The 23,086-nt window shown below is 42.3% G+C and overlaps 2 protein-coding genes across 4 annotated transcripts; both read right to left on the reverse strand.

The window, feature by feature from the left end:
- Positions 1-465: 465 nt before the first annotated feature.
- eftud2 (elongation factor Tu GTP binding domain containing 2) lies at positions 466-17,821 on the reverse strand. The gene is made up of 28 exons (XM_074696857.1): positions 17,665-17,821; positions 16,954-17,069; positions 16,712-16,874; positions 15,734-15,812; positions 15,524-15,599; positions 15,283-15,348; positions 15,157-15,192; positions 14,968-15,058; positions 14,066-14,148; positions 13,816-13,982; positions 13,588-13,712; positions 13,440-13,503; positions 13,266-13,356; positions 13,038-13,173; positions 10,905-11,032; positions 10,461-10,654; positions 10,266-10,377; positions 10,037-10,177; positions 9,638-9,739; positions 7,970-8,052; positions 7,635-7,721; positions 6,853-6,979; positions 6,661-6,748; positions 5,256-5,374; positions 4,846-4,940; positions 4,602-4,755; positions 908-1,015; positions 466-819 (listed from the first exon to the last, which is right to left on the reverse strand). The coding sequence occupies exons 2-28, from the start codon at positions 17,056-17,058 to the stop codon at positions 724-726; spliced, it is 2,916 nt and encodes a 971-aa protein (XP_074552958.1). The 5' UTR covers positions 17,059-17,069; positions 17,665-17,821; the 3' UTR covers positions 466-723.
- Positions 17,822-19,533: 1,712 nt separating this feature from the next.
- On the reverse strand, positions 19,534-22,024 carry phospho1 (phosphoethanolamine/phosphocholine phosphatase 1). 3 transcript variants are annotated; one of them, XM_074696390.1, is made up of 3 exons: positions 21,835-22,024; positions 21,517-21,570; positions 19,534-21,120 (listed from the first exon to the last, which is right to left on the reverse strand). In XM_074696390.1, exon 3 carries the CDS (start codon positions 21,000-21,002, stop codon positions 20,160-20,162), a length of 843 nt encoding a protein of 280 aa, XP_074552491.1. In that variant the 5' UTR covers positions 21,003-21,120; positions 21,517-21,570; positions 21,835-22,024; the 3' UTR covers positions 19,534-20,159. The 3 variants fall into 3 exon arrangements, with proteins under 3 accessions (XP_074552491.1, XP_074552492.1, XP_074552493.1); XM_074696391.1 differs by having other exon boundaries at positions 19,534-20,953; positions 21,835-21,997; XM_074696392.1 differs by having other exon boundaries at positions 19,534-20,953; positions 21,843-21,971.
- Between the last annotated feature and the right edge of the window lie 1,062 nt (positions 22,025-23,086).

The following is a 23,086-nucleotide window of genomic DNA, read 5'->3' on the forward strand; positions in this document are numbered from 1 at the left end:
TTTCACATTCTGCTTCACCCCAAAAAGAAAAACCTTTGCTTTGATTCTGCCGCTGTTAATCTCTCATCCTTTGACTTTTCCTGCTGACTAAATCTGACCACAGCTTCTTCTTCTCAGGTGGCTCTGAGGTGTGCTTTCGAGATGTCCTGAAGATTCCCAGAGTGACGGACGGGGCGAGGAAAGAGCAAACTTTGAATCCTCAGCATGAGTTTTGTTGCATTAGCGACATCTGTCATCTTTGACACGCTGCATCACGTCTCCTTCCTCATTTCCTTCCAATATGCGACCTCTGACCTTTGCTTCCTCTCCGCCTGCCTCCGACGATCCTGCGGTCTGTCCATCAGTCAGCGCCCACACACGGCCTGAACAGACACGCGGATCACTCAAACCCTTAGCGAAGCTCAGATTTTAACAAACGCTTCACTGTTGGCGTCTTTCACAGCCTGAAAAATAATTTCTCGAGGATTACAAAGAATTCTTTTATTCAGGATAACACCAAAACAATGACATCCAAATTATCTCCTACGGAAAAAACAGCTCATTTATACACGTAAAAAATAAAAACACAGAAAAGAGACGAGATATTTGACAAGTACTTTCCCCTCAAGAGAGAACAAACTGCTTGGATCGTTAAAAAATGTTAGGATGAATCTAAAACTGCAGTTTCTGAATCTTGATTTAATCCCAAACGTGTGTTTTTCTGTTGAGCGACTTGTTGCGGTCTCACATGGGGTAGTTCAACACCACGTCCTGTTTGGCCAGCTCCAACAACATAGGATCGTCGAAGAACTTGCTGATACTCACATCCTCGCTCAGACCCTGAAAAACAACAAAGAAGAAGAAGCTGTGACTAACAAGGAGGGTTTTTATCAGCTGTGAGGACGTAAGAAGAAGGTCGAATGCTCACCTTGCGTCTGCGGGTCTTGATCATGAACTCTCGGGCCAGGTGGGGCGCAGGTTGTGGCTCAAGCGGTCTGATCACGATGCTCTTGTCCAGAGGATCACCGGGAACGATCTGAAATTCAAAATCAAGTTAAAGCAAAAGCTGTGGTCACAGATTAAAGAGGTCATATTTTCAGCTGACACCTCTAACAGCGCCTCCGACCTTTCACCAAATATCTGACGGGGTTGCAGGTCTGTCCCGTTCCTCCTGAGTCAGGACTGCGTCCATCAGAGCGACGCAGGAGCGACAGGCGATGCGTCAGTGCAGTGTCGGCAGAAGAAGTTTGTGTTCCCGGCTTTTAAAATGATTCATGAAATCCATTATCTTAAGCAGCTCGTCGTGTGACCTTCAGTGATGTCACTGATGTGGATATATGATGCATTCAGCGTAACGCAAAGAAGGACAGAAGAAGAAGAGGAAGAGGAGGAGAGAAGGAGGAGGAGTGGAGGAGCCTTTCTGGAAAGCTGCTGGCAGGAGTTGGGTTAAGAAGACGATCTCAGCCTCAGGGAAAGATTAAAGCGAAGGAAAAGGAAAGAAAATAATCAATAGAGTGGCTGAAGCCCAATCAACAGATGGATGAGGGCTGCTAACAACAGCAGCTTCACACTGAGCTGTTAGCATGCCAATACTGGCAGCACCTCATCTGACTAATGAGGAGGAACGCTCGGGCCTGTTGATCTAATGAGAACGACACCAGGAAATCTGATGCTTCGGATTTTCTGGGGCAGATGAATCGATACGCGCGAGCGGGAACTCAGAGTGTTGATAAAACTCATCAAAGTCTGAGACGAGAGACGGTTGAAGCTGGGCCACGAGGTGGAGAAAAGGAAGATCTCTCTTTAACCGATTACTCTCTGTCTTTGACAGAATTTTTTGAGCAATGATAGAAAAATCTGAACGTTGCAATCACATATGGCACCTGCAGTTGACCTCCTGTCCAGATGGTGGCGAGCATGCAGAATTAATTAGGTATTACGTTGTCATGTTGTCACGGATTGTTGCTGACTTAAGATCTATGCAGATGATGCCTTAGGGTGCATCTGTGACGTCTACAACTCTGAGACTGCCTAGAAAAATCTTAGATTTCCTCAGATTTCAAGATTTTTCTTAGAATTTTCCCTTTATGAGATAAAAGTCATTCACAAAGCGTCTTGAGTCTTCAGAGAGCTCCTAAGATTAAAAAACTGTTAAGAGGAGGGAGGAGGACTTTTAAGAAGCTTCAAACTGAACACCAATACTGGTGTCGGACTTTCCCAACATGCTAAACACAGTTTCTGCCACCTGAGAAACCGATGTTATACCCTAAGCTGTAGCCCACAAAACTGTTTAAGAACGACTTCACTTTATGCTGTAATCTCCGCTCTAGTTTGCGATCGCAGCACGTTCCAGCGACGTCTCACACTCACGAGGAAAGGTAGCGACACATTGGTGTGTTGGACAAGGATCTCCCAAGTCTGCCTCTTCCCTTGTGCCGTGACATCAAGACCCAAGTCCCCTCTCAGTACTCTTATATTCTCCTCCCTGAGCTGAGCCGACAGCAGGCTCCTCTGTCTAGTTCTTTTTATCCATGTTGTTTGTCGTTTTGGTCGTTCTGACAAACCAAACCGCTTTGTAGAAGGACGCCAGCAATCACAGGAAGTACTGACAGCTGAGTCTGCGTCATCATTTAAACCGAACACATTGAGTAGCAGCATGGACAGTACACGGAAAAATAAACAAATCAGTATAATCGGTGTGTGAATGAGGTAGGTTCAAACATTTTGAAGCTGAGTTACTATTAATTTAATTTAGCTCAGTTTTATCATCATGATATAAAACTAATGTCACTATGATACATTTCTGAATACAGTCTGAGTTATGTGATCCGTTGGTTTTACTGTCCATTCCTAATAAGAAGCACGGAGCATTTTTATAGGGATGGTACCTTTCACATTTGAAACGATACGGTACAGATGCCCGATACCTGGCAATCGGTATCGGTACTTAATGGCACCATTTTTCTGTACTTTTTTCAATTTATTTGGTAAAAAATATCAATTTGCTTAATTATCAAATATAAAAAAAATCCAATTTAACATATCTAATCTATAAATTTGCAAAGCTATGTTAAGTCCAGCACAGAAAATCTCCTCTTCCACTCCTTCACTGTCACAAGGATGCATTCAGGTACCTAAACATCGTACCTTTTGGGTTTACCTGAATTGGTACCCGGTACTTTTCAGTCAGTACCTGTAATAGTACCTTATTTGGTACCCATCCCTACATCTTTTCCCCTTTTTGTACCAACCAATCACAGCTTTCAGGAGACTGCGTTATACCTAGCAACGGGGTTAACCACGCCTGCTCACTAAGATCAAAGTTTCTGTCTCCTCCTTGCTCAGAGTTGCTATCAGAAGCTTCCTGAATCACTCTTAAGCTAACACTGCTTGCTAGGATTTTTTAAGGCTAAGTTGAGAGGACTCTGAGAAGCTTTGTGGATACGGGCCCAGGACCGCATGCTCCAGGATTTCCTCCCAGTGAAGCGGGTTTGAGCAGAATCTGGAAACCCGTCTTTCTATGAGTTGCGTTGACTGTTTGTTTCTTCACTGGGTGAAACGCTTCATGAAGCAGCAGCGGTCCTTCCAGTCTGTAGTGTAACAGCAAAACAGGGCTTCGGCCTCCATTAAATCCAAACAGACGCCAGAAGTCACAGTCTGGGGCAAAGACACGTAACACGACGCTGATCTCTCACTTCATAACCGCCAAAACGAGCTTCCACTTTAAAGCCCAAGAGAAAAGTTTCAGCTCAGGCGAATCGAACACAAAAAAAGGTGGCAAAAAAACTTGACTTCACACTTATCCTGAAAACAGCTTTGAGTTTTTTTCTGTTAAACTATAAAAAGTGGGTTCTGCCTGCTTTGAGAGCGATATTTTACTCTACAAGGCTTTAGACAGGAGGGTCGGCATCATTTTTAAAATTTTCTTATGTCTATGATTTTCTCTTTCTGCCCATAAACAATAAAACTACCCTGCATAATTAACGTTACAGGTTGTATTTGAGTTGCTTTTGTGATGACATGCTTATAGATATCATTCATTGGTATCAACGTTGATTTTTTAAATGAAGGATCATTGTTTATTTTGACGACTCTGTTTGTCAAAATGACGGGGAATTAAAATAAAGAGCCCACCGTCTGCTTTAAAGTCTCGCTGAAGTTTGGCGGGGAATGAATCACACTGATGGCTGCGTTTAAACATTTACTGTGAGCTCCCACAGGAGTGATCCACGCCTGTAATACATCTCTACGTGGTGTGTAGACAGCGTGTGAATAAATAATTCATGTTTCTTGTTGAACACTTGTACTCTCACCTCCTGGGGATAAGAAATCTGTGAGGAGCATCAAACACATTAAATATTTGCAGAACTCCTCCTTCTGCTGTAAACTATTCATCTCTTCTAAACGGAGTTAATTTCTCCTGACACAGCTCTGCAGAGTGCAGACACTAACACGCGTCACACACACACACACGGCCATGTTACACCGAAAACTTAATGACTCAACGCTCCACATCAAAGGCTGCTTATCTGAAGTGGCAGACGTGAGCACGAGGTCGGTCACTCTGCTGCACGAGCTGCCACGGTTTGGTGGATGTGGCGGTCGGCGGAGGCTTTTTGTACCTGCCAGTGGTGGAAGACGGACAGAGCGAAGGCCTGTCCCTGCGTGTGCGTTCGCAGGTCCGTCTCAAAGCCGAAGGAGTCGATCGCAGGGATAAACGCCTTGATGGTGTAGAGAGGAGACCCTGGGATCGGGGCGTCCTGGGTCACATGACCTCTGATGGATGATGAACACAAACAGGGTTTAAAAACTAAAAGAGAAACGATTGGTGCTTTGAATTTGGGTGAAAATGATGTTTCTACCAACCTCCTCCGAGCCAGCACCGTGTACACAGCAGACACACAATCAGCCGGAGCCTGAACCTCCACAAAGTAATACGGCTCCATCAGCCTGGGAGTGGCCTGTGACACAGAGATCAAACATTAACTGAGGACAAAAGCCCAAAGACACAGAGCGTGCCCCGTCCATGTACGTCTGACCCCAAGAGTTATGATGTGAGGGGCGACACGGCCAAAGACAACGAGGACAGAAGCCAAAAAATGAGGAATGTTATCACATCACAATTAAAAAGAACGCACGTCAGCGAAATCCCCGAGCGTAATCACGTTAATGGAACATTAGAGAAAGTGAGGATGAAAGAAAGTCTGGAGGAGCTAATGGCAGATGAGGGGAATAAGATGGAGTGGGGGGAGGTGAGGTGGGGGCTGTGATCTCACCATCAGGAAAGCAGAGTACACCACTCTCCTGGCGGTGGGGATGACCTGGCCTCCTCCTCTGTGCAGCGGCTCCTGAGCGATGACGGCGTCCAGGATCTTAAACTTTACATTCCTTATAGCTGAGGAAGCAAGACAGGAAATGACGGTTACTGAACATGAACAGGAAGAGGAAACTCGAGCAGGAATAGCTTCAGAAGAGAAAACAAATGAAAAATCCTCAAGTGTTTCTAGGATAAAGCGAAAGTAGGGCTGGACTAATAAAAAATTTTCAGGACAATAAATTTTCCCACACTTATTGGCAATAAACAATATCATTAAGGATTTTGGGACCAAATAAACCACTGACATAACAATAAGATATGATAACAGTTCAATACACCCTTTAATATGCAATAATCTTTTATTCCTCATTAGTATTTTTTCTCGAGTAACTAAAATACCGATAACTTAAAAATATCTTTAACAATAAAAAAATAAATACATAAATAAAATTGACTCTCAGTCAAAAACTGCACTTTTTCTATTTTATTCTTTTAGATGTTTGCAAATATTTTGAAATTTTGCAAATTTTGGGGGTATGAATTTTTGTATTTTTTCATTCTCGCAAAAAAACGGCCCAAATTTTTGGAGACTTGACAATTTTTTTTATTTTTTGCAAATTTAAATTTTTTAATCATTTCTGCAATTTTTTGCAATTTATCAATATTTTTTAACATTTTTTTTTAAACCAGAAAAGAACATCCCAATTTTTGGAGATTATCCTTTTTTTTTTAAAGTTTTTGAAAAAATTTTTATTTTGTTTTTAATTTCTGCAAATTTTAGCAATTTTTTAAATTACTTTTTTCTAATAAAAAAAATTCATTTTTTTGGAAAACTAAGACATTTTTTAAATAATATTTTTTGATCCTTCATTTGTAATTTTATGGAATTTTTTTTGCACATTTTCCCCAATTTTTAATTTCATTTTTTAAAAAAAAAACCCAAATTTTGAAAAATTTTGCAACATCTTCAAATTTCATAAATTTAGTTAATGAAAAAAGTTTACCACATTACAAATTTTTCATTTTTTGAAAAAATATTTGCAAATTTCTTGAATCAAAAACTAAGACATTTAATGTTCAATTTGATCAACACAAAAACATTCTTGTTTTGAAAATCCTTCACTAGATTTTTACTTTGTATAGTTGTATGTATATTTTTGGGCTCCTGGATGACTTAAATCCAGATGAGCTGAGGCTAAACGGCTTTTATAAAAGTGAAGGTTGCAGACCCCTGGTCTCGGAAATCAAACATTCATGCACATTGAGATATATTGAGGCCAGCAACATTATTGAGTTTCTTTCATTTATTTCTATGAATAATAGATTTATTGACTCTGGTCCCGGGCCTAAGCCAGAGAACTTACGCTCGTCACACAAAGGCCCCTCTCTGGTGCCCCACTGGAAGCCCTGAACGATGCTGTCTTTGACCGAGCCCAGCAGCGCCTTGTCGACCTACAGCGCAGAAACAAAGATACAAAAAAACATGAGCTCACTTCAAAAATACTGATTATTTAGAGCAGCATTAAAGTCCCCACTTTTCTGTTATCTGAACTCACCTCAGACGGCAGCGTATCATCAACCAGGATGTTGGGTCCTGTGGTGTCCGGCCCGAAGGCCCAGATGGACCTGGCAGCCAACAGATCCCAGTCGTACTTGGTCTGGAAGAACTCTCCCAGCTTCTTCCTGTAGTGATGAAAAAAAAAAAGTCGCTGCGAGTTTAAAGGACTTACTTACATTATGTCAGCTGGATCATTAAGGAGATTGGTCGATGGCGGGGCGTGGGGGTTAATGGAAGAGGAGGAGTGGAGCGAAGGTTTAGTTTAATGGTGTGTGAAGTATGTCACTTCTCTGGCACTGTTGCTCCATGCTGGCACCGCTGGGTCCAGATGGCCTGAGACGGATGAGTCCGGACTGACAGGAAGCCGTTCTGGAGCGAAACACACACTCATGGCCCGCTCGCCACGTCACGGCGATGGGAATTCATGCATGCTTTAAGTGCATGATCCAATTACCGTGAGTGGACTGATCAATACACTGAGGAGGGCTTCAACTCGCACACACACGAAGGCTGTCCTTTACTTAAATCTCTGACATCTAAATCTAAACTCTGTACGAAGACGACATCAGGACAGAACATTGCCTCCATGTTTTATCGTTTTTAACGCTTTGTCCAAAGTGACATCGCAGAAAAACGGCTTCTGTCTGCATGAAAAGGGTCAAAGTGGGACATTCAGACTCATCTTCTGACAGTTTGCAGCACTTTTAGAGAAAGTAGTGCTGACGATAAACTGAAATTTAACAAAAAACAAACCATAGATACGTGTCTTCACTATCTCACCTGTTCCATGTGATCTGCACCACCTCGTTCTCGATGTCCTCAGCCAGACCCTTCTCCAGCGGCTCGGCGATCATGGTAATCTTGTTCCTGTCAATCACATCACACAGCCGTCAATCACTTGGTCTGAGCTCAGGAGACACACGGGCCAGAGGGAAGGCTGACTCTAAAATAAATCTCCAAACTGTGAATAAATTTAACTCTCTGAGAGGAAAAACTGAAGGGAAAAAAATCACTTCATGCCAGAAATCAGAAACTCTGAGCAGCAAGTTTAGACTACTGTCAGAAAAGAAGCAAAAGGAGACAAAATTATTAGCAGTTATGATGTTAAAACTCACTTTTTGTTTGGTGTTTCAGCGAAGCACTTAAGTGATGACGTCTCTACAACAGTTTCACAGAAAGTAACGACAGGGTCGGCGACCTGTGGGAGAAGATGAACAGGTGGATTAACCAAAGTAGCCTCTGATTATGTGTGGTTTAAAGTTTGTTTTTAACATTTTCTTCTTCAAATCACAACTGAAAAACTCTGCCATAACCATTGACTGTATAGAGGGATTATCAGTCTACATCATTATAAAAATTTGCACGCATCTTGACCGCGGAAGTAGCGTTTAGCTCCGTTCATTCAGGCGAGTTAGCGTTTTTTGAACACTAAATTCAACCTGTTAGCAGCGTAAAAATGTACAATTTTTCTGTGGACAGCTGTCAAAAACAATACTACACAATAGAGGCAACTTCTGTCAAATTTCGACTGTTACAGAGCAACCGGTGTTTCAGCGTTAATAGCGACCATGCTACTGGTGACTTTCAGCCGCTGTGATTAACAGCCGAGAGTCACCAGTTAACAGGGTCACACTTTACACTGATACACCAGCGACGTCTGCGTGTGTGTAATAAAATGTGTATTCTTTATCCAACCTCAGTTAACCAGGTTTGACTGCAAACAAGCAATAATAACGGCTGATACTCAAAATACAGATTTGACTTTGTTTATTTAATGAAAAATTTGGTTTGGAGCTGAGGTTCTGACCAAACATGGACTCAATATGGACAGTAAATAATGAGTGAACCTATAAATTATCATTTCCAGAAACAGATTTTATGACCAAAGTAAAATTAGGGAAAATTATGAAACGATGTTTACGTCCTGGTTTGTCACAGTCTGATAAGTGTCCACAGAATGCAGTCATGAGCATCAAGAGAGAGTTGTGTTTCCTCTCTGGGTACACGCTGGGTTTCTCTGCTAAAAACGTCTGTCCACCTTATATCTGTCCACTTGCTGATGTCTTCTGTCCACTCACTACTATTTCACAAACCTGGGAGCATTTTGCCGTCCGTCAAAGTGATGACATAAAGTTAAAAAAAATGTTTTTGGTGGTTTACTCTTCCACATCGGTCAAAAACCATTCTACTCTGCAGTGCTTCTGCACCCAAGTTGCTGTTGTTGATAAATAATCCCTCTATAAAGAGTGGACAGCGTGGCTTTGCCATTTTCCATTGTACGCTTTTGAAGCCAAAATACCTCCATCCAAAATAACTCTCCTCTTTCAAGAGTCCAATTTTTTTCTTTGCTCTCCCTTCTGACAGAGTTTACAATCCCCCCCAAAAAATACAAGAGAACGGCATCTGTCAATCATCGTTAAACGTTACGTAAAGCCTTGTTTTTAACCTCTTTTAACTAATAAAATGAAACTTTTCAGAAAAAAGAGGACTCGAATACAAGGTAGCCAAATAATATCTTCAAATCACCACAACAATGGGACATAAGAAACATTTCTACCAGGTGTAATATTTTTTAAAGTTTGACCACAGCTCATCTGGAATGACTGGAGAGTCCAATTTTTTAACCTATACTGCAGCCAGCCACCAGGGGGAACAGTTTTTGTGGCGACCTCAATTCAAGCCGAGCAAGCGGACGTCCATTTTTTTTAGTCTTTGGTCATAACAAGAAACAAAATGAAAAGATGTCGACGATTAATAATTAAAAACTAAATGATGGGAGTTACCTTGATGTCTATCTCTGAGTACATCTTGCGCAGGTCGTGCATGACACAGTCCAGGTAGAGCTCTCCTGTCCCCAGGATGACGTGCTCTCCAGATTCCTCCACCTGAAAAACACACACACACGAACACACACATTAAATTATGAACAAATCCAGCAGCTGATGTTGTTTCTGAACATATTTTTCCTTCCCTCAGGAAACTTTGTCGTATTTTCTGGGAAATCGTTCCTGCAGGCCTCTAAGCTGTTGTGCTGTGTAACCTTGTGTGTCTAATCCCTCTTGTTTAGTGGTTTATTAACTCAAGCTGCAGGGATTTTAATTTATTAATACTGTTTGCAAATCATTTTCCAGTTGAGCAGCGCTGTTAATGCTGCGTTGTTCTGTATTTCTGTGGTTTCTTACCTTTGTGGTGAGGGATGGATAACTCTTGTTGACCTTCCTCAGTCCGTCCAGCATCTTGGGCAGCTCTGACGGGTTGACCGGCTCCACGGCGATCTTTATGACTGAAGCTGTGTTGAACTTGAGTGGTCTGAAAATCTGAGCCTGATTAAGGAAACGGAACATGTTTAGTTTTGTTGTTATTCATCTGAACTTTTGAAGATCTAAATAGCGGTTGTGTCTCGTGCTTCACCTCCTCGTTTCCTCTGGGCTCCGTGATTGTGGCGGTTTTGACGATGGGCTGGTCGCAGCCTTCAATGAGCACCCAGTTTCCAGCCGGCACTCTGTTCACTTCGATTTGGTATCTTAAAGAGCGGTTGGAAAGTAAGATTTAAAATGTGGAGATTTAAAAAGTGTGGCTCTCAAACTTACTCACTCTCAAGCTCACCTGGCCACAGAAATCCAGAGCCGGCCCACAGTGCAGACCTGAGAGTCCTCTTCATCTTCCAGGGTGTAGTTCTCTCCTAAAACCTTGACGGGCTGACCGGCCTGGATGGTCCCGCTCAGCACGCGGCCAAACGCATGAAACTGAACCCCATCCTCTGTGCTGTACATCTTAGTGGTGTGGCACATCAAAGGACCCTGAGGTGAGCAGGAGGGAGAGATAAGAGGAATTAGGGCAGGAAAGTCTTACCACTGGAAGCTGACATCCCTCCCTAAAATTACACGACCAGCTTCAAGCACGGTGCAGAAAAACTTCCAAACCACCTGGAAACTGTGATGGATGCTCAGCGTTGTCTAAACTTCTTTATCTGAGGCCAATCAAAGCAGCCTGGTGTCTTAATTAAAACTTATCACCAGCTTAAAGTTAAAGCTCTGACATTATACTCACCTCAGGGTCACACTCTGCCATGGCTTCCCCGAGATCTGAGTCCAGACCTCCGGTGTATGTGTGCTCTATCTTGTTCTTAGCGCCCTCTTGAGGTGATGGTACATGTTGGACACACATGTCCACAAAACCTGCAGAGGAGAGACTCATGTTTAACTTCACATATATTTGCAAAGAGTGTTTTTTTCTTCTTCTTCCTATTCAATTAAAAACAGAAGTAGTCACATTACAAGAAGAAATAAAACCTCTTCATACTTTGAAGAAGTCTTATCATACTAATTTCACACATTGTTCACAAATATACCTACTTTAATGTTATACTCTCTTTCAGCAGACTGTCTGCTACAATTTGGTGTTCGTTGCAGGTTTATAATTTGTTGCCTGACAGTGTTGAAAATTATATGACTGATTAATCGAGCTGGCCGATTAATCGGGCTGATAATAGCCTTTCATCGATTAATCAACATTGGCCAAAATGCTCCTCTGAGATTCTGTCGCTCGTGCTCCTGTGTTAATTAATATAAGGCTACTACACAACGTGTAACTTCATAATGCCATGCAGGATTAACCTGGGCTTATAAATTCACAAGTTTTTGTCTTCGTTGAAATACATTTTTGAAAATGTTTCAATGTATTTTTATGTAATTGTATTTACTGGATGTTTTGAAAGCAGCTACATTGTTACTTTAAAGGGGACATGCTTGTTTCTCCTTTTCACTATGCCAGACTAGGATGCCTGTAAAGCATTTCTGCCCTCAGTACAAGTCATTTAGTTCCTTCATTTCCCCACAACAGTGTTCTCAATATCCTCATTTTAGACCATTCTGAAGATCTCGTTGAAACGCTCCGTTTGGAGAATGACCTCCAGTAACCTCGCAACGTCACAGCCCTTTGTGCTCTGATTGGTCAGTTCTATCAGAGGGGCGGAGGGGGTAAAGCCAGGGGGCGGTTTTTACAGCATGGCAGTATTTACAAAATCGCCACATTGAATGGAGCAGACCGAGCGAGTTTGCTGTTTGCCAAAACTTCACCGTAAGGCATTGATAGCACTAATAAAATGTCAGAGTGTAGGATACGTCCTTTTGTATTGGACCCCGAGTCAGACCCGGACAGTTCTGCAGCTCAGGAGGAAGAAAATCCACCTCCACACAGATCATCTCAGGACGCTTCAGTGTGGTGAGTCAAACCGGTACTGTAACATGTATAGTTTATACGTTTATGCTCGGCTCTTGGTGGGTGTATCCCTCCGTGGCGGTTGTGTGACTAACTGGCATCACAGAGGAGGAGCTGTTTTATCAGATTACTCCAGTAAAAAGAAAGGATCCTCGTGTTGTCACGAAGGTTGAAATCTAGCGGCCAAATGTCAATGACCTATTTTCAGAGGCATCAAATCTCGTTCTAGGATATCAGAAAAAATACAATATCTCATTTTTTGAAAATTCAGGGGGTGAAAGGTCTTGTTCTCAACTTTATTATTTTATATGTAAGTATTAATTCAGGGATCAGCATGATATGTCCCCTTTAAAATCTAGTTTAGTCCCATGCATTAATTGGAAAATGAAACTTTTCAATAGCTAGAAATAATTGGTGTTCAGGTACAGTATTTATCCTGTGTACATCAATGAATTTATTATATATATCAGCCAATATCAGTATATCGGATATCAGTCGATATATCATATATCGGCTTCTTTTTGCCCCCAGTATCGGGCCCAAAAATCCCATATCGGTCGGGCTCTAATCCAGGTCTTAGTATCCAGAATTTTGCCAGGATCTGGATCGTACTTTTACATCTGTCAGAAATGATGGTGACCTTGTCTTGTATAAATTTGCAGCGCAACCTGACCATTTATGGTGGAGTTATATACACATATGGTGAAAACGGCCCTATCTCACAATGATAAAGAATCCTTTAAAAAAGATCTGGGTCCAGACAGTGATCCAGATCACCTCCAAAACGTATTCACTTTTTCCTTATCCCATTTTGAACATTTCCTGAAAATTGCACCAAGATCTGTTTGTTAGTTTTTGAGTTATGCTTTTCACAGACAGACAAACTCTCCAAAAAACATAGCCTCCTTGGTGGATACAAAAAATAAACAAGCTGGTAACAACATCTAGAAATCAAAGGCGTACCGGTGAACTCCCCAAAGAAGCGGTTACAGACGAGCCTCAGCAGCGGTCTGATGTTCAGTTTCAGCTCCTCTTTCGTCAGGTGGATCCCCAGCTCGTCCAGAACTCTGGGAAGAGACGTGTCCACATCTCCGACCACCTACAAACCAAGAAGATTCAGGAAATGATCACTCACATTAATTCAGAGCCAGAGCCTGCTGAGCCTGCTGTGTTTGTCTGTTTTTGTCCAACCTGTGAGAGGATCTTGTAGAGAGGCTCCAGGACAAACTCCACGAAGCTACGCTGAGAGTTACTGCTGGGAGCTTTCTTGGTGAACTTACGACTAGAGGATGGAAAAGTTTTAAAGATGACGTTAGCTTAGCATGTTACAGCAGCATTTTATAGGAATTCGAATAAGGCACTCACGTTTTGGGGTTGAAGTAAATGTCTCCCCAAAGTCTCTTGGAAAACTCGTTATAGTTGATGTCGCCTGAAGAGACGAACAAAGGAGTCAGTGAGATAATAAGTATTTGTAGTGAGACTAAAGTGACCGAGGGATGAGCCGCCTACTTACCATAGGTGTCGGAGTAGATCTTTGCAAAAGACCCCAGAGTGAAACAGATGCTGTACTGAGAGCTGGCGAAGCAGACGTTTCCAAGCAGAGGAGAAACCACCAAGTTCTCATCCGTGGAGTACGTACTGAGAGGATGAGAAGCAACAAATCATGAGAAGTGTTTCATTTTATATCTGACTGAAACCTGAAACACAACACAACATGAGATCGTTTTTTCTTTTCTATTACCTGAGCAAACCGTTGACCTCATCCACAATGTGACGCAGTTTATAATAAGCATCTGTTGGAGGCAGTTTGAGCTCCACAATGAGACGGTCGATCTTGTTGATGCAGATGGTGATGGCCATCCTCTCCTGTACTGCATGTTTGATCAGACGCTCCGTGTTCAGCATCACCTGGGCAGAGAAACACACAGGTTAGGATGCAGATCTGCGCTGAGAAAACAGAGAAAAGAGAGGACAGGACTCGAAAAACTCACTCCTTCTGCTGCGTCAATGAAGAGGACGACACCATCCGAGATCCGGATGCTGGATGTGACCTCGTCGGAGAAGTTTACATGGCCTTGGGAGACAGAGGTAGACAAGGTTTACACACTTTGCACTATGCAAGATTTAACATACAATTCTGTCAAAGAGTTTAAAGTGATACTCCGGGATGGAACAAGTTGGGTCCTATCACAAGGTTTAGGGCAGAAATTACCCCTACAGCAGTGTTTTTGTGCAGCAGAAGCCCAGAGCGCTCGCACCAAACACCCCCTCCCTGCTCCTCTGCTGGTTTCCTCTGCACTCAGACGGGGCCATATTTTACTTGACCAAAAACACAAATAATAAACTCCCACCGAAAAAATCTGATATCTTTATTTAGAGAATTTTCAGCGTGTTACTTTCACACAAAAACACCGCTAATTAAGGCTCTAGTTCTCATCGTGGCGTAAAACGGCGCTACCTCCGCTGCAGAGCCACAGCTAGCTACGAGACACTCACTTCGTGTATCAGTCCACGTGCGCACAGCGTGCCAGATATAAACAAACGCAGGTAGTCTGCCAGGACGAAGAGACACGATGAGAACTAGAGCCTTATTTAGCGGTGTTTTTGAGTGAAAGTAACGCGCTGAAAATTCTCTAAATAAAGCGTGAATGCAGACCCATATCAGATTTTTTTGGTGGGAGTCCGTTTATTTGTGTATTTGGTAAAGTAAAATATGGCCCCGTCTGAGTGCAGAGGAAACTGGCAGAGGAGCAGGGAGGGGGTGTTTGGTGCGAGCGCTCTGGGCTTGTGCTGCACCAAAACACTGCTGTAGGGGTAATTTCTGCCCTAAACCTTGTGATAGGACCCAACTTGTTCCATCCCCGAGTATCACTTTAAAACTGGCACACAATACCTGGTGTATCCATGATGTTGAAGAGGTAGGATTTGCCTCTGGAGTCTGGCAGGACCATTGTGACAGGTGTGCTCTTTATACCAACCCCTCTCTATGGAAAAGGCATAAGGAAGAGTTTACAAGGTCATGACATTCTTATACATCAGTATTTAAATGTTTTTTAGGTCACACTTAAACCAAATGACTCACCTCTTGCTCTGTGAAAAGTATGTCTGTGTATCGCAGCTGAAAAAGTCAGAAATTCATGTTAGTTTCTCACACTGTTTACACAAATTCAGGCTCATGAATTGAATATCTGTGAGAATAAACACTCACATCCACATCATCTCTCTTCCTGATTTCTGGATGCGTCTGTTCGATCAGGCAGTCCACAAAACAGGTCTGAACAGAGTAAAAAAAAACACAGATCAGAGTCACAGTTTAATAAATGTTGCATAAACATGCTCTAGAAATATTTTTATCCTTCAGTTTTTTTCATGGCTGAGCAGCACATGTTCTCTTTGGGTAAATGCCACAGAAGCAGCTGGAAGAAGCCAGAAGGTGGACTCTATCTAACCTTGCCGTGGTGAAGGTGACCACACAGGGTGACATTACGGATCAACTCGGTGCCATCCATCAGATCAGCAAGAAATCTGCCAGGAGAGAGGAAGCATGAGGCTGCTTTAACAACACACAGTGAACAGATCTAAATACCTGATGTGATCTGAAAACTCAGCCGACACCATCTGAGAAAGATCTGTGACAAAGATTAATACAGATAACTTACTCCATGTCGTAAACAGTGGCTGGTAACTCCTGCTCCATCAGAGTGAACTGCCTGTTTTTCACAGGCTTGATGATGGGCTCTGGAGGGGAAAGAAAAAAAAGTGTCTGTGTGTTCACCTTATGACTTCACACATCTTTCTAACAATGAACTCTGCACTGTAGGTTATCGTGATCACACGAATTAACTGTTTCTAAATCTCCAGACATTGAAGATCATGGATACAGTTGAATTCAAAACTGCACAAATAGTGTGTGAGAGTAGGAGGACATGATTTGAGAGGCAAATTTAAATTTAAACAACCTACTGTATGTACTACTCTGAAAAGCATGTGTATTTTGGTCTGTGGGGTGAAACCATGGAACAGTTTGCCTGAGTTTATTAAGGAAAGTAAAAATGTCAGTTACTTTAAAATACAGTGTATTATCTAGTGTATCTTACACTTATGTGTAAGAAATATAGTTTGGATTGATTTCACGAAGGGGAGGGTGGAGTGAAGGAAAGGAAAGGAGAAGGGAAGAAAAGGGAAACAAAGACGGAAGAAAGAAAAGGGAAGAGATAAGGAAAAGGACTGTGAAAATAGGAGAAAAGGGAAGATATGGGAGAAGAAGAAGAAAGAAAGGAGCTAGGGAAAGGGGAGGATGAAGGAGGGGGAAGAGGGGTAAGAGAGGAAAGGGAAGGGAAGGAAGGAAGAAAAAAGAGAGAGGAGAAAGAAGGGGAATAAAAAAAGAAAATAAGAAAAGGGGAAGAGGGGAAGGAAGGAGATTGTGTTGTTTTTTGTTTTGCTCTGGTATAAATGTTGTACAGTAAGAAGGTTAGGCACATATAAGCTAAGTAGCTTCAGCCTAAACCTTTTTCGGTCGACCTGGTTTTCAGTGGTGTCGCTTTGGTTGGTATACTTTTAAATATAATCGAAATAAACTAATAAACTAAACTAAACGCTAGAATAAAATTCATGTCCTGTACTTTTTTGCATCTTACCTGTTAGCGGTTGTGTGTCCTCCTCTTGCACGATAGTTTCCACTTCCGGACCATAAACCTCCTCTGCTGTAGGATAATACTTCTTATCCTCATGCAGGACCACCTCCATACCCGGGACGTCGTCATCAGCATCAGCAGGTTCATCTTCATCATCATCATCACCCTGCACAAGGAAAAGTTGCTACTGTAGTAACTTAACATTCAAGGTTGCAATAAATGTTCAGACTGGTTTTAAAGAGTACCTCATCTACATCTCTGTCCTCTGCATCCAGGTCTTCATCATCATCGTCAGAGTCCAGCTCTGGACCAATGTAGTTGCCAAACTCGTCGTACAGATCAGCCTCCATTTGGAAGATAACTAAGAGGAGATACTGTGTTAATGACTATTACATTGATCTTAATCTGTTTCATCATTATGTGAAGCTTTTATATGAATAAGTCGAGGGTCAGTGTCACTATAATGTAGCTTTAACATTCTTTGAAGAGTTATGACCTGCAAAGAGGGTGCAGGTGTAAACAAGCTTTCAGCTAACTCTGATACAATGCAACAAATGGTAAAATATCTGTTCAATAATATAAATAGTCCCTTAAGTAATAAATATATAAAATATCATAGGTAAACAAACACATAATTGTTGCTCTGGATTCAGCTTTCTTCCTATAATACCGATAAGTGATGCTATGTAGCATATGCTAACTTTGAGTATGAGCGTAACACACACTAATAATGCTCTTTTCCCAGCAATATCAGACATTTGCAACAAGTAATAGACTTAAATTTGACTGTATGTGTACACACTTTGGTTTGAAAGTCACGAAACGACAAAAACTAGCATGCTAACAAGCTAACGCTATGAGAAATGAATGACGTTTCAGCAACGTCGTTGTTTATCACACTGCTAACAACAGCTAACGGAAGAAAACTCACAATTTCATGCAACAAAAACACTTACCTGTGTTTTGTGTAGATGCAAAAAGTAAATTTTACTTTATAACAAAGTAAAAACGGTTTTATTTGGGAGGTAAATAGTTTATAAGTGCCGCCATGCGCACGAGATGCCACCGCTGACTTTCTTCTTCTACTGTTCGAGAAGCGCTCATCTGTGCTCACTACTCCCCCCCTCATGTAACCTTCGTTAATGCACCCGCAGCAAGTTAATAAAACAGTTTTCTGTCACTAAATAAATAAGATTAACTTTACCCAACAAGACATCCTTAAAGTCTCGAAGTAACACTTTTATTTAATGGCTAGCTTTGTTTTGTAGCAGCATAATGCTACGGCCAGTTAAACTCCTTTTTAAAATGTTTTTAATGATGCCAACAGTACATGAAAAGGTCAGTACACTGTATTCATATTTCTTGTATGCACTTGAAGTTTCTCTCAGATGCCTTCTGATCATTACTGAGATGTTTCGACACCTTGACTAGAGCTAACCTGTGGCCAAAATCAACACGACTTGGAAAGGTACACACCTATCTAAAAAAGCCCTCACAGGTGTCAAAACATGTTACATACACACTTAGAAAAGGCATAACAACTGTAGTGATAAGTTTTGACCACTAGGGGGCGTGAAACACCCAAAACTGTCTGTGTGCACTACTACAAGAATACATATTGGAAATTAAAATTTAAAGATTCTTTGATATTGATGTATGAGTTAAAACTCCTTATCTTGTCTTAAGGTGTCTTTTGAAAATATAGGTTAGCAGGTCAAGATCTGCTGATGTTTTTAGAAAGGGTCTTGGGATAACATCTGCTGTGATTTGGCGCAGTAAAAATAAAGATTGATTTATCAAAACAATTTATTAACTATGAAATAGCCAAAAATTATACATATTTACAGAAGCGTATTGCATTCAGTTGAAGAAAAAAAAAAAACAGGTTTTTCAGAGTAATTTATTCTTCTGTTTGTTTTTTGTGGTAATTAATTTTGTTTTTTTCTGATTAATATTTTTTATTGGTTTGTTTTTTGTTATAATTATTTCTGTTTTTATGAGTAATTTTTGTTTTGTTTTGTTTTCAGATTTTTTCCTGTTTCACGGAATACCGGCTTTCCAACAGGATCTCTAATCTGTGTGGGACACAGGAGCCACCACACATCCATGGGAGTCCTCTGCAGGTTGGAGGTTCTCACAGGATTTCGAAGTAGCTCGATACTTCAGGAGAAAAAAAATTACTCCTAAAAACAGGAGGAAAAAATGACCACGAAAAACAGCAGGTTGAGGTTCTCGCAGGATTTTTAAGTAGCCTATCTCGATTCCTCAGGAGAAAATTACTCTGAAAAACAGGAAAAAAGTAATCTGAAAACAGAAATGAAATTCTCATAAAAACAGAAATAATTGTAACAAAAAACAAAGCAATAAAAAAATATTAATCAGGAAAACAAAATCAATTACCACAAAAAAATTACTCATAAAAACAGAAATAATTATAACCAAAAACAAACCAATAAAAAAGTATTAATCAGTAAAAAAAAAATATTACCACAAAAAACAAACCGAAGAATAAATTACTCTGAAAAACCTGAGTTGTTTTTTTTTTCAAGTGAATGCAATACGCTTCCGTACATATTACTTTAAAATTGAGTTCTATTAGTAAATAGTAACTAAATTCATGTTTAAGCCTGGATATTTCTATCTTTCCATCTGTAAAGTTCAGTTATGGGTGAGAGTATTTATGTTTCAGCTACAAAATATTGTTTTTCACACTGACAGCCTTTATGAATGTTATCAAAGAGATGTTTTTGTGTAACCTCTTATTATGGTTAGGGATATTCCTGAGAGTGGGAGATGAAATCAGACACAGGCCGGGTTTCAGTTGATGGCTTTATTCCTGCTGGTGTTTGATTTCTCGTGTAGGCCAGGCCCACACGGCAAAGACACAACAGACTGACAGACACAGAGGACAAACAAACACAATCCAACAACAACAAAGTTTACACATTTATCTCAACAAAACATACTCAGAGAACCCTCTTGATCAAAATAATGTAGATTATTAAAAAACTCCACCATTAGATGGCAGTGTTAGTCTGGTTCTATTTACTGAGATTAAAATGTCATATCTTTAAAGTGCAGTTTGAGGGAAACACACTTGTTATTTAAAAAGTCACCAATCATTGGTTATAACAGTTTATAGCATTTTAAGTTCTGCTTTTAAAGTACTCGCACTGATTCTCATGCTACAGCAAAGAGGAAAACTAACTATACAATAATCTTATCCTATACAGATTTATCAAACATATCAGTTTAAACAAGCAGGGTCAAGGAGAACTGCAGGGTCCATAATCATTAACCTGCAGCTGATGGTAAACCCTGACCTCTGAAGGCACGTGCAGGCTGGAGGGACAGATTATTTTATTGCCTTGAGGATTTTTAATTTTGGGCAAGTTACCTGAGAATCCACCTAAAAGTCCCCATGACCCCCCTTTTGCTCTGTGTGTGGCCCCTACTCTGACACATGCTTCCTCAGCCTCTGTATCACTTCCTCCGCGCTCACCCACGGCACCGTGACCGCTTTGAAGTCCCCAGGCATGGCCTCGTGGGTCTCTGTGATCAGCCGGTGCATGGGGAAGTCCCTCCGCGGGAAAGCCACATCCCGGGGCCCGAGGGAGAGCGCCGGGCAGAAGTCGTTGGCTCCATCCCCCACATAGAAGACCCTCTGGTAGGGCCGGCCCCTCTCCTGCGTCCTGCGTGCCACGTAGTCCCGCACCACCACCTGCTTGCACATGTTGTCAGGGCATCGCGGGCAGTCGTGGGAGTGGAAGGGCCGCATCACGAGCCGGCCGTCTTTGTTGAAAGTGGCAGGGTTGGTGAAGATCCTGTGGAAGAGCTGGCGGGCCCCTGCGCGCCGCAGCCAGGACTCGATGAAGAAGGTGTTCGCATCTGAAAGGAGCACCACCTCAAAGTCTGTCTGTGGGCGCGTGCGCAGGAACTGGAAGAGCGTGAGCATGCCGGGGGTGGCGGGCATCTTCTCCATCACGCTGCGGATGTCGCTCTCCGTCACTCCCTGCTCCGCCAGGTAGGCCAGGACGCGCTGCATGTACTCGTTGTAGCGGCCCGGCTGGTAGGTGTCCTTCAGCCAGCCCGGGAGGTGCTGCCCGGGGGCGGCCTGCACCACCATGTCATCGCTGGTTTCATCCACGATGGTCTCATCGAAGTCGAAGAAGATGAGGAAGCGCTTGTCAGAGGAGATGTGGGAGGTCATGTCTGCGCGCCTGGACCTGGGGGGCTCTCCGTCGCCTGGGGGGTGGGGTGGGACATAACAGCAGTTGAAGATCGAATCCCCCATGTCTGAATATAATGCCACACTTTTTTTTTTTACACAGGCTACTGTTGCCAAGTGGCATCAAATCTCTCCATCCCACGCAAGGCAGGCCACGAGAAGGTGGAGGCTAGAGGATGGATTTCTTGGGCACAGCAATGCATGAACAGAAAAGGGTTTGAGGGAAGATAAAAACACCATTAAAACCACATAAAGTGATCAACAGATAAATAATAAAATGATTTTAAATTAAAGAGGGGGTGTGCGTAATGCAGCCATCCAGCAGCACTAGCAGATGCAGATACATTGGTAAGCTGTGAACAGGAGGGGGAGGAGGGGGTCATCCTGCTGCAGGAGACACAATTAGAAAGGAAATGGGATTATTTGCATTCTGTTTGAATGTAAAATGGGCTCCATGCGGCCCCTGCAAGCAAGCAAGGTACTACATGTACGAAAAGCACATGATCACAGCAGGCTGGCACTTTGGAAATACAACAACTCAAAGTTTTTATCACAGTTTTACTCATTTTTGCGCTCATACCTGTGAGTGTGGGTGATGTCAGCAGTGGATGTCCGCTGATCTCACGTGTTTTCCCTGCAGGGGAGAGAAACAATGGATGTCGAGTTTCACAAAACAGCAACTCGGAGCACAAAAGCCAACAAGGCACAAGAACAAAACACACAAACAGCAACTTTAACACCATTACATACTTCTACAACTCTAACTTGTCAAGCCTGCCTGTCTTATCTGAGCCAACCTGCTTTCTGGTGAGAACATAAAAACAGCAGTAAAGATCTCTCACGTCAGACTTTAACTTCTCCAAAAATCAGTATTTGATTAAAAGCTTTTCTTCAGTACCCTCTCACCGCCGCTGGTTCCGGTCCAGTCCGTCAGGGAGCAGAGGCAGAGATCCGCCGGTCGGCCGGTGGGACGCGCACTTTTATGTGACAGTCAAAACCACCAGCGGCTGCGCGCGGGACCGCGCCTACAAGTCCGCCCCTTTAATAACAGCCTACTGTGCGCGTGCACGGCACTTTCAAGGAAAAAACCGAGGAGAGGAGGGAGGGATGTGGGAGGAAGAGGAAAGAAAGAAAAACAAGAGACAAAAACAGCTTCCTGAATATCCTCAGGACTGTGTGTGTGTGTGTGTGTGTGTGTGTGTGTGTGTGTGTGTGTTAGCAGTGAATGTGTCAGTATTTGTTCTTACTATACTTGTGTCTGAGCTAACGCTACAAATCAAGCACAAACTGTACTGAAATTTACATAAAGCACACACACACACACACACACACACACACACACACACACACACACACACACACACACACACACACACACACACACACACACACACTCACACACACACACACAGAGCCAAAAAATCTGCTAATATCAGATTGGAGCTGTGTGCAGAGAAAACATGGTGCATGGCAGGGGTGGCATTATGGGTGGTCTCAAGGGTCCCAGGCCCACCCTAAAGTTTTCTTACAAATTTTCAAATTTTAGATTTTTAAGAATCCGTTTACACAATAATGTTTTAGGATGAAACGCAAAAGTTTTGTTGCATTTCATCCTCGGGTTGGTTATAACCAACCTAAAACAAAAACTTGAAAACGTCCTCTAGAATGGAATATTTCTGAAATGCTGCCGCCACCATCGCCATGTAAAAAATAAGTTGCTGTTTTCAAAGGAAACGCTCACGTCACACTCCGCGTTAGCACATACAATAGTCCAACAGTACCGTTGTTACAATCATCGAGAACTACCTTGTTGTGCTTGTGCTGCTCAGGCCCGTTTACACGACGAAGTTTCATCTGAAAACACTAAAACGCAGTGAAAACTCAGTGAAAAATTCTGTGTTTACAGGGAAAATGCTGTAGTAAGCATGCCAGGCCTGTAGGTGGTGCTCTAACTGTCCTGTCCAGAAGCCACTTTGGGGAGATCTCCAGTGAAGCAGAGTTGGCCGATCATCTGGTTTGTTGGTGAATGCTAAGAGCAGAAGTGGAGCAACAGATGCTCATTTTGTTAAAGACAGTCACAGATTCAGCAGATTCAGCAGCACAAGCACAACTCGGTAGACCATGATGAGTGTAACAACGGTACTGTTGTC

Source organism: Halichoeres trimaculatus, unplaced genomic scaffold (genome assembly GCF_033239565.1).
Source record: "Halichoeres trimaculatus isolate MK-OKI-2021-1 unplaced genomic scaffold, fHalTri1.1 fHalTri1_scaffold_20, whole genome shotgun sequence".
NCBI lineage: Eukaryota > Metazoa > Chordata > Actinopteri > Labriformes > Labridae > Halichoeres > Halichoeres trimaculatus.